The sequence below is a fragment of the Plasmodium falciparum genome, assembly GCF_000002765.6.
Source record: "Plasmodium falciparum 3D7 genome assembly, chromosome: 9".
Lineage (NCBI taxonomy): Eukaryota > Apicomplexa > Aconoidasida > Haemosporida > Plasmodiidae > Plasmodium > Plasmodium falciparum.
Window position 1 is genome coordinate 972501 of NC_004330.2, and position 12500 is coordinate 985000.

The window sequence follows — 12500 nt, forward strand, 5'->3', positions numbered from 1 at the left end:
CTGCACTTTGTAAAAGATTCCGATTATTCATCCTCATATAATATACGATGAAAACTCCAGAGTTTAGTTTAGATTCTTTAAAGAATAACAGGAAGAAAAAGAGCAAGAAGTTGAACTATGAAAATTGGAGTGCACATTATTTTTTAAAGTTGCCTATATTTGTAATATTGATGATTGTATTTTCTTTAAATGCATTTATATATTTATTGATTCGTTTTTTTATATATTTTTTTGAAAATACATCATTTTGGATGATAACAAAATATAAAGATTTCCATTTTTTCGTTCGAAAAAAGAGAAATGGCAAGACACCATCATCATCATCATCATCATCATCGAACAAGAGGAAGTATAACGATAACATTAATAATGATGATGAACCCATACTTAATAAGAATGAAAAAGATGATAGTATATTTCAAATAGAGCATTTAATGAATACTTGTAATAATTATGATGATTATATAAAATATGCTTATAGTATGGATGTATTAACAGGAAAAACAGTACATATAAATGAAAATGATGATTATATTAATATTTATGATGTTCATTTATTAAAAAAAACATCAGAAAGTATACAAACGAATTTATTAAATAAAGATATTTTATTACTTTTAGAAGATATCAAAATAGCTACTTCACCAAGAATCAAAGGAATATTTCAAGAAAAATATTATTGTAAAACATATTCAATACCTCATTTAATAGTAACTGAATTTATTAATAATGTAATGAATGGATTAAATTTTTTAGAAAATTATATAGAACAACAAAAGCAAATAAATATCAATTATAAGTTCTCAGATGAATATTTAGTTATCAAAAAATATTTTAAAGATATATTTAGACAATGGGGAAATACTGCATTGTTTTTAAGCGGAGGAGCAATTCTAGGTCTACATCATTTCGGTGTCTTAGAAGTCTTTTTAAAATCTTCAATAAATGCAGATTATTTTAATCACTACGCTAAGAAACTTACGACGCAGAAAAAAATAAAGGAAGAAATGTTACCCAGAAACAGTCACGGAAATGATATTAGTAATGACATTAATAAGAAGGATATACATAAGGACAGTCAAGATAAAAAAAAAAAATATATTATATTAAAGAGTAACAGTAACAATGAAAAAAAACTGTCATCAGGAGATTCGGACAAAAAAAAACAAAACAAAAAAAAATATATTAATCGTATCAAACAAGGTATAAAAAAAAATATACAAGATAATCAAAAGGAATATTATGATTATAATAATAATAATGGTGATGATTATAATAATAATCGTGATGATAACAAAAACAATTTTGATAATTACAACAATAATTGTGATAATTACTACAACAATTTTGATAATTACAACAACAATTTTGATAATTACAACAACAATTTTGATAATTACAACAATAATTTTGATAATTACAACAATAATTGTGGTGATCATAATGATTTCCATTATGATAATTCCTCATCTTCTAATACTAGTGTCTATCACTCTTCCATATGTGAAGATATTAACCTCTTTTGTACAGATCCCATGATAAAATTGAAACAGCATAATAATATCAAGGATAAGAAAAAAAAATCAATAATGAACTTTAACATATTATGTAATAATATTACGAATCGTAATGGAAGTAGTAATATAAATAATAACAAGGTTCCCATTAAACAAGATGGAAACCTTAAATTTAATAAGAAAGACATAAATATGAATCCTGATAATTTGAAAGAAAAACAAAAAAATTTATTATTTGATAGTCTAAATAAAATTTATAAGGATTCTGAACAACCTAATAAGAATGGGAATTTCCCACTTACCAAAAATAATGAAAACGATTTTGTTGAAAATTTTGAAGATAATATTTTACCACAAATAATTTGTGGGACATCTGCTGGTAGTATTGTTGCAGCTTGGATTTGTACTCGAACAAATAATGAATTGTTAGATGAATTTAATATTAATTTTATTTATAATATAGTTTCTTGCTTTTCCTCAGAAAATTGGTTTTATTCATTTTTTAATATTTATAAAAAAGGAAATTTTTATGATATCGATAAGATTGTTAAACTTATTTATAATTTATATGGTGATATGACATTTCTTGAAGCTTTTATAAAAACAAATTTAGTTTTAAATATTACAGTTACTAGAGCGGAATGTGAAAATAATAATTTTAGTTGTGATGAAGATGGACATATAGTACTAAATTATATGAACTCTCCAAATGTTTTAATCTATACGGCAGTTTTGGCTAGCTGCTCTTTTCCATATTTATTACAACCTTTCAAATTGTTAGAAAAAAAATATAACAAAGAAAATGTGTATAGATTTATGTCTATAAAAGAAGTAAATAATAGCAAACTTATTTTGAATAGTAATACTTTATATAAAAATAGAATTCTCTTAAAAGAGGATTCAGATGGATTAGCTCTATCAAGGAGTTTAGAAAGTTCAGATATCAAAAGTGAAAAAACTTGTAATAATCATGATACTTGGAAACATAATTATAGTAATAGTAATCATTATTTTAATAGTAATATCAATCTAGATGATGAACAGAAAAATTTAAATGAACCACAACAAGCCATTTCTAATAATGTACATAATTATGAAAATAAAAATTCTTCATGTGCTACTATCGATACTTGTATGAAGGAAGAATATATTTTAAGTAAAACCATTTTGGAAAATGAATTCATTAATAAACCAATTAATAATAATATAAATAAAGATTATATGCAAAATAATGGAGAAGTCGAATTTATAGGGAAAAAAAACCATCATATATTATCAAAAAATAATATAAAAAATAATGATAATGAAACGATAGCTAGCTTTTTTGTATCAAATAATGACCTGAACAGTACAGGAGAAAAATCAAAAAAAAAAAAAAAAATAATAAATAATAATAATGATGATCATAATAATACTATGGATTTTCAAGATAGCTTGGTGGTCCATAAGGGAGATAAAAATGATTTGCTTGTCCTAAGAGAAGAAAAGAAGAAAAAGGATAACATTAATAAAAATGACATGAATGATTATAACACATGTGATGATAATTGTGATGTGAATGATGATGATGATGATGATGATGATGATGATGATGATGATGATGAATTAGAAGATCAAGACGATATATGTATAAATCGAGTATTAGGAAATGAAATTGATGGAGGGGATATATTGGATAAAGAAAAAATAAAGAAGAAAAAAAAAAATAATAAGGATACAGTAAGTATAGAAAAAAAGGGAACGGTATTAACAGATAATTGGGAGAATGAAAATATGTTAATTGAAAAGACTTATGAAAATGGTAATTTAAGTAATAAATATATTGATATTAATGAATATAGGAATATCAATTTATTGAATGAAGAGTATACTATAATAAATAGTGTTCAATTTAAAAATATGTATTTTCATGATGGTTCATTAAAAAGTGATATCCCTGCACACAATTTAAATCAAATATTATCTGTAAAATATAAAATTGTATCACAAGTTAATCCACACGTCTTTCCATTTACTGGAGTTCGTGTGCATGGTGAAGCTGGTAAGCCGGTTAAGTGGAGAGGAAGTTCGGGAAATTGGAGAGCAGGATTTCTAATGTCATCTATGGAAATATTATTTAAAGAAAATATGAGATATATATTAAGACTAATGGCATTACTTGATTTATCACCAACCATAAGAGGGCTGAATGCTGGATCGATAGCAATGCAGGTAAATATAAAAGATGATTTCTAAAAAATTGTATTGCAAAATTTTTTATCCATAAATTAAAATTTTTTTTTTTTTTTTTTTTTTTGTAAATAATTAAAAAAATGTTTGGTTTATGTGTACATACAAATATGAACATATAAATAAATAAATATATATATATATATATATATATATATATATATATATATATTTTTTTTTTTTTTTTTTATAGAATTATAATGGAGATATAACGTTACATCCCAAGAGACTTTATTTAAAACATTTCAAGTTAATTAGTGTTTCGAATTATGACGACGTTGAATGGTATATACAACAAGGAAGACAAATGACTTTTCAAAAGTTGCCCTTAATTTTGAACAGAATGAAAATTGAAAAGAAATTAATAAAAATGAAAAAATGTTTTTTTTAAAAGCATGTTAATATGTATAAATACTGATCATTCACGTTGATGATATACATATAAATATATAAATATAAATATATATATATATATGTATGTATTGTACAATTAAAAATATGTATTTTTTTCATTATAATATATGTGTATTTTTTTTATTTTTTTTTTTTTTTTGTTTATTCATAGGTATATATTGCATATATATATATATATATATATGTGCACCCTTTCCCAATGGTTTATATTTTTTTATGTTATTGTTTGAATTTTTTTTTTTTTATCATTTAATTAAAAAAAAAAAGGGGAACCCTTAAATGCTGTTATATTATGTAGATTTTTATCATTTCATTTATTTATTTATTTATTTATTATTTTTTTTTTTTTTTAGTTCATGGTGCTAAATGTTTTAATAATATTTTATAATTCTATTATATTATCATTTGTTTATTTTGAATCTTTACTAGAATTATTTTTCTTCTTATTTCTATCCTTATATATATATTTTTATATATTTTATATATTTCTATATATTTTTGTTACACTATATTTTATTTTTATATATTATAAAATGATTATTTTTTATAATATGTCAGTTTAAAAAAAAAATTCAACTCTTTTCCTAATTTTTTTTTTTTTTTTTTTTTTTTTTTTTACCATAAAATTTTGACACAAATGTAATTATGGAAAAAAGAGAAAAAATTAAACTATCATAAATTAAAAATAATGATATAATATATGCAGAATAAAATTGTCTATAATTTGCGAAGGGTCATATAATGAATACTTTATTTGAGGAAGCAAAACGAAGTAATAATTTAGACATATATATATATATATATATATATATATGAAAAGATAACATGCTTAAAGAATATAATTACATGATATATTACAAAATAATATTCAAAAATATATATAACAAATTTGTTTCATACAAGTTTATGACAAAAAAATAAAAAGTAGAGTTATTTAAAAATTAAAAAAACATTATTGTTTTGTTATTTTTAAAATATAGATAAGGAAACAAAAAATAAATGTCACAAGACATTTTTTAATAAGGCACATAAATAAATAAATATATAATAAATATATAATAAATATATATGTATATATATATATATATGTATATATTTACAGGTTAACAAAAAAATTAATAACATAAAAAAATATAGTGATATATATATAATATATATTAAATAAATAAATAAATGATATATATATATATATATATATATATATACATTCATACATATTGACAAACGTCATCCAGGGATACTTTCATAATATACTTTTTCCTGATTTGTACATAAGCATGATTTGATTTGATTTTTTTTAATTCAACAATTTCTTTATACAAATTATCTCCTTTCATTGGATGTTTTAAATTTTTATTTACTATTTTACATTTGCTTACATCTTGATTTATTGTTGTTTCTAAATAGTTGGATTTAATATGTGAAATATGAAAATGTTGATTTGTATCATGATCTGAATAATTATTATGATTATATGATTTATTTTTTATGTTTAATTGATTAATAAAATGTGTCCATATATCTTTATTTTCTTGTTGTGTATAAAAATTATGTTTCATATTTTTTAATTTATCTTTAATAATATGTTTATATGGAAGAATATATTTATAATGTTTAAATATTAATAATCCGTATATATATGTATGTGTATTTTTTGTTTTTTTTTCATTCTCTGCTTTTTCTTTTTTTATTTTATATAAAACAATACCTTTCCTTTTATAAAATTCATGTGTTTCTAAATTTATTTTTACTATCAACCCTTCAAAAAAAACATAATTCTTATCATCATTATCATAATTTAATTTGTCAGATGAATATTTGTGTTCTTCTATTCTATTATTTGTTTTTTTTTTTTTTATATAATCATAATTATTATGAGAACTATTAGTTGAGTTACTTGTACTGGTTAATTTATATTTATCTTTTCTATGTTTAGTATGTTTATTTGTTTTATAATTTGGATTATCTGATAAATAGGATGAATTATCTTGATCATCAAGGCTATTCAGACTACGTTCTTCTGTGTTGGAGCTTTCCTTTTTAGATGTACTACTATATGAGGCATTATATTTATCATATTTATCATATTTATCATATTTATCATATTTATTATATTTATCATATTTATTATATTTATCATATTTATCATATTTATCATATTTATCATATTTATCATATTTATTATATTTATTATATTTATCATATTTATCATATTTATTATATTTTTTAGATTTATTATATATTTTAGATTTATCATTCTTATAATCACTGTCGTCAGTCTTTTGAGAGTTTTTCCCCTTGAGCTCATGATTTGAATCCCCCTTTTTTATACTCTCCATATTTTGCTTCATCTCTTCTTCTGCCCCTACACCTGTGAAACGGAAATCTCTTGATTGTAAATTATTATAGATCTTGTCAAAATAATTTTGTTCACTGTATTCATTATAATATTTATTAATATATTCATTGTATACATCTTCCTTATATCCCATTTTTTTTAAAATATATTTTCCGTAATTATCAATTTTTATATTGTGTTCTTTAAAATCGTCATATAAATTGATTTCGTTTTTTATAAGTACTTCTTTATCATGTTTATTGAATTTATCTAAAAATATTTTTCTTTTGAATGTTAAATTTTTTTCCGTTACATTGTATAAATGTGTGAGATTATTTGTGGAAAGGTCATCATTATTTGTATCGTCCATATTATATGTATGATCAAAATTTTGATGTTGTGTTTTCATTTGATTATTGTCTTGTATATTATCATTATCAATATTATTTTTTAATTCCCCATTTTCTTTTTCCTCATTTAATTTTAAATTATTTTTATCCTTATGTATGATAAAACTTGATAAATCTCTTATTTCGATATCTGAGTCCTTTTCGCTTGATTCGCTATCATTAGAATGGATTGATGAGTTGACATCCTGATGATGATCAGATTCATCGGACATATTATTTTTTATATTATTATTATTACATTTCTTTGGAAAATTTAAATATATGATTTCTTTTTTATTTTGTATACGATTTAATTTATTTTCTAAATTATTTAAAAAATTTAAATATAAATGATCCTTTGGATTTTCTTTTTGTTTTTCTATATCAATCAAAATTTTCCCTTCTTTTATACATTTTATATGCTCTATTCGATCTTCATCTTTTAATTCGTTTTCTTCATCCTCTTCTTTCTTTTTAAAAATATTCAATACATGTTCGTTTATTTTATGCCGATTTTCATTTATATCATCTTTTTTGGGACGCTTCAATTTTATATTACATTTTATTTTACCATCCATTTTTTAAAGATTACTCAAAAAAATAAAAAAATAAAAAAATAAAAATATAAAAAAATAAAAATATAAAAAAATAAAAATATAAAAAAATAAAAAAATAAAAAATAAAAGATTAAAAAAATAAAAAAATAAAAAAATAAAAAAATAAAAAAATAAAAAAACATAACAAAATGAAACAAAACAAAAAGAAATGGAAAATATAAATGAATAAAATATATACATATATATATAATATATTATTATACTTTATTTTTATTTAATAAATAATTTTAGGAGAAAAAATGAAATCTCAAAAAAACATCAGGTAAACTAACAAATATATAAAAATAAAAACAACTAAACCTTGAAAAGCTGATAGAATATATTTACATAAAAATATACATATAATATATATATATATATATATATATATATATATATATATTTTTATGGATTAAATTAATGTTCTTCATATAATATTATTATAATTATACAAAATATTTTGTTTTGTTTTGTTTTGTTTTGTTTTGTTTTATTTTATTTTATTTTATGGATAATATATCATATCAATAGTTCTAATTAAGTGAATTATTAAATACATAAATCATTCAAAAAAAAAAAAATTTAATAGTATTATTAAAAATATAAAAGGAATATAATCTGAAATATTTAATAATATTTATACACAATTGTTTATATATGTATATATAATAATATACACAGCATTATATTTCTTGACCCCATAGGTATATTTTCATGTTATAAAATTTTTACCTATAAAAAAATTCATTTTTTTTTTTTTTTTTTTGTAATATATAATTATATGTTGAATGAATATCTGCCTCTTTATATATTTATTTTTAATTTATGATATATTCTATAAAAAGGAAGTTCCATACTTATTTTTTTATTTAATTCTTTTTATATTAAAAGGGAAGATAAAACTAAAAGAATTATATTATATATATGTATATATATATATGTATATATTTATATATACGTATATTTTTTATATATGTAATTTTTTACGTTGTACATATATTAACAATATATTATATCCATATTAATAATGTTACATGTTATATAAATAGAAATTTCTCTAGGTAAAATATTCTCGCCACATATATATATATATATATATAATATATATTATATATATGTATGTATATTATGTGTGTGTGTTTTTTTTCTGTATGCTGTATTTTTTAATATGATAAGAAGCACGTATTTGAGGTACACATATAAATATAGAAATATTAAAAATGTAAAAGAAAATTTTGGTGATATATATTATTCCTTTGGTAAGAATAATTATACCCGTGTAGAAAAGAAAAAATATGATGTGAATTGTTGTAAAAATATTGAAGATATTAAGGATGAAAAGGATTTAGAATATTTTTTTTATAACTATGACAAAACAAATATAGACGATATATTCAATGATTATAAATATTTAATTAATTGTAAGAATCATCAGAAAGAATGTTCAAGGAAGGAGATGTTCGAAAAAGCTTATATAATAAAATATATATCAAATAACGTTCAGCTTTTTCATTTTATAAAATCTAAAAATATATTCCATGAAAATAAACCACCTCTACAAGGTGATAATAATAATAATAATAATTTTAAAAATTTTGCTAATTTTAATAATAATCATTATAATATCTGGAACCAGACGAATAGATATTGTGGTGATCAAAAATATGGACAACAAAATATATATTACATACATAATATTGAAAAGGCGAAAATAAATAAAGAAGAGATACTTAAAAATAAAGATAAAAATAAATGCTTACAATATGTTTTTGATAATGATGTATATAAATTTATTACGCATATAAAAAAATGTGATATATGGAATTATAAAGATAAAATTGTTCATAAAAATTATATCCATTATCATATATTTTTTCCAATTACTTATATGGATATAGAAAAAAGAGAAAATTGTAAAATGAATACACAAAATATTTCTTATTATATTAATAGTAATATATTTCTTCATGATGTCCATAGATATAATAAAGATATATTTATAGATGTAATAAAAAAAATGAATTACAAGTTATTAAATTCTCAAGATATTAAAAATTTATTAATTATATTAACTTTATTACATCACAATAATATATCCTTTTCTACAGAAAAAAATAATATCATAAAAAATAATAATCATGATAATACAAATAACAAAATTATTTATAAAAATAAAGAATATATAAATAAAAGAATATTTATGGACATGTTTACAAATATTTACAAAACTATCTGTTCAAAAAGAAATAATATATCTTTTATATATTTATATGATTATCTTTTAATAATGACCCTTAATGAAATTAAGAATAAGGAGTACTATATAAGTATAGTGGAAACATTGTCGAATTATATGAACCTCATAAATAAAATTACAAACAATAATAATAATAATAATAATAATAATGATAATAATATTGGGGATAATCATAACAATGAAAATATTATTTATAATAATAACAATGAAAATATTATTTATAATAATAATTGTGATAGTGTCCTAGGGAGCAATTCATATAACTTCTATCATAATCATGAAAATAATACAAAACAAACATATAACAAGATGAATGAACAGAATAAAAATTATCCACAAACAGAAATCAATCTTGATCACGTAATTACAAATTCGTTAAATGAATCACACACATGTAATATTGAAAATATTAAAAGAGATCAAAATGATAATCATAATAATTTTATTAATCCAGATAATATATACGATGATGATGATGTTAATAGAAATTTTTATGATATTTCAAAAAATGATTATTTAAAAAACGGAGAAGTAACAATTAATAATAATGCTTCCATTATAAACAATATAATAGATTATGAAAATAAAAGTATTCAACTTAGTAAGAGAAATTATATTTATTTACAAAAGAAATTATATACAATTAAAAATATACTAATATCAAAAATATTGTTAATATATATTATGAAATATATATTTGGTCATATAGATAATAATATATTATATGCACACTCTGATTTAATATGTGAAAATTTAGAATTAATTCCTCCTTTACTAGTTACAAATTTTATATTTACCATTGGAACTTGTAAATATATTGATGAATTTTGTATGTTTATGCTAGCCAAATATGTTCAAAATAATATTCAAAAGTATACATGTAATGAAATTAGTATTATCGTAAATACATATGCTGATGCTTCATTAGAAGATGTAAGCTTTTATGAAACCATTTGTGATTATATGAAATGGCATTTTAATAAATTTTCATCTATCGATATTATTAAAATTATTTATGCATTCTCAAAAGTAAGAATACGTGATATTGAATTATTAAAAATGTCTTATGAAAAAATTAACCATTATTTAATTGAAAGAGAAAAAAAATTTAATATTACTGCACAACTGAAAATTATCGATTTTAAAAAAAAAAAGGAAAACAGAAGGTATATACAATCACAAAATTATTTAAAAGTAAGCAAAAATGTTAATAATGAACAAAATTATTATCATAACAATGAACAAAATTATTATCATAACAATGAACAAAATTATTATCATAACAATGCACAAAATTATTATCATAATAATATGTGTAATAACAATACAAATATATTAAAAAATAAAGAGAATATTAAAAAAAATAATTATATAATTAACAAATATCTATGTGCATATGCTTTAATTGCAGCAGGGAAATTAGATTATGTTGAAAATGTTGATAAATTATTTGTACATTTAAAAGAAAGTATAATAAATGATGGTATTGATATAAGAGGAATTTTATGGATGCCTATAGCAATTACAAGCTTTTTAAGTTCCCAATGTATATTTAATTTCTTACCAATATATATCAATTTAATAAGTCAAGCTTTTAAAAAAACACAATCACCGAAATTACTCTCTTTATTAATAAGAAGACATAATATATTATTACATACTATCCAAACAGATATTATACCTAAAAAATATATAGATCAAAGAACGTTAAATAATCTTTATCATATATGTAAAAGTAAAAAAGATAATTCAAAAGAAAAACTATTTGTTCCAGATAGCTCAACATTCCACATTGAAGTTTCCAATGCATTGTTATCATTAGACATACCACACCAAAAAGAAGTTAATATTTATCCATTTACAATTGATATATATATTCAAACATCACAAAATGTAAGTGAACAACAACTCAAAAAGGATAATTCTTATGGAGAATATCATTTAAATCAACATAATCTGCACACCAAACTTAACAAAACTAATACATTCAGCTATGAACACGATACCAATTTTGAGCAAACATTTGAAAACAAAAAGGTCAAACATAAATCTAAGAATAAAAATGAAGTATATACGGAAATTCCCTTTATGTAAAGTTTTTAAAAAAAAAAAAAAAACACATTTGTATGTTATATATATATATATATATATATATATATATATATATATGTATATATTTAAGCTAACCATTTATTTTTATTTAAAAAAAAAAAAAAAAAAAAAAAAAAAAATTTGGCTTGTCGCCAATTTTTTTCCTGACCATGTCATATTTGTTTTTGTTACAGTACATTTTAATTCAATCTTTTTGTTATAATTCATTTAAATTATAATATAAACAAAAATAAACTATTTTTAATTCTCTTTAATTAAGTCTTTATATATATATATATATATATATATATATATTTATAATGAAAGAAAGGAATACGACACACAAAAAAAAAATATATATATATTATATATATTTACATATTTATATATGTTGTATATTTTTATTATTATTTTATTTTTTTTTGACTAGCCAAAATGATAATATATATATATATTTATGCCATAGTGCCCTATCCGATCAGACTAAAATTCCTCATTTTTTAATTGCGAATTCCAAATAAGAGGGGTGTCGTTAGATATTTTAATTTCATTCTGAATAATTTCATTAGATGAACTGATTAACGAATCGAAGCTTAAATATTCATAATTTAAGTTATATTTAAGTCCCTCTGTTTTTACTTTACATTTTCCTCCAATTGGTAAGAGAGC

General features: G+C 20.0%; 4 protein-coding genes across 4 annotated transcripts in view; 2 read left to right on the forward strand and 2 right to left on the reverse strand.

Annotated features, from left to right (window-relative positions):
* Nucleotides 1-47: 47 nt before the first annotated feature.
* PF3D7_0924000 (patatin-like phospholipase, putative) lies at nucleotides 48-4137 on the forward strand (the record flags this gene model as incomplete). The annotated part of the gene is made up of 2 exons (XM_001352075.1): nucleotides 48-3728; nucleotides 3940-4137. 2 exons carry the CDS (start codon nucleotides 48-50, stop codon nucleotides 4135-4137), a joined length of 3879 nt encoding a protein of 1292 aa, XP_001352111.1.
* Nucleotides 4138-5368: 1231 nt separating this feature from the next.
* PF3D7_0924100 (conserved Plasmodium protein, unknown function) lies at nucleotides 5369-7465 on the reverse strand (the record flags this gene model as incomplete). Its single annotated transcript, XM_001352076.1, has 1 exon — nucleotides 5369-7465. One exon carries the CDS (start codon nucleotides 7463-7465, stop codon nucleotides 5369-5371), a length of 2097 nt encoding a protein of 698 aa, XP_001352112.1.
* Nucleotides 7466-8651: 1186 nt separating this feature from the next.
* Nucleotides 8652-11834, forward strand: PF3D7_0924200 (heptatricopeptide repeat-containing protein, putative; the record flags this gene model as incomplete). Its single annotated transcript, XM_001352077.1, has 1 exon — nucleotides 8652-11834. One exon carries the CDS (start codon nucleotides 8652-8654, stop codon nucleotides 11832-11834), a length of 3183 nt encoding a protein of 1060 aa, XP_001352113.1.
* Nucleotides 11835-12314: 480 nt separating this feature from the next.
* The window catches only part of PF3D7_0924300 (thiamine pyrophosphokinase), a gene marked incomplete at both ends in the record, with an annotated part of 1203 nt that continues 1017 nt past the window's right edge, over nucleotides 12315-12500 (reverse strand). Inside the window, one exon of the mRNA XM_002808906.1 lies at nucleotides 12315-12500. This exon is cut by the window's right edge and continues 1017 nt beyond it. Coding sequence (XP_002808952.1) covers nucleotides 12315-12500 — 186 coding nt within the window.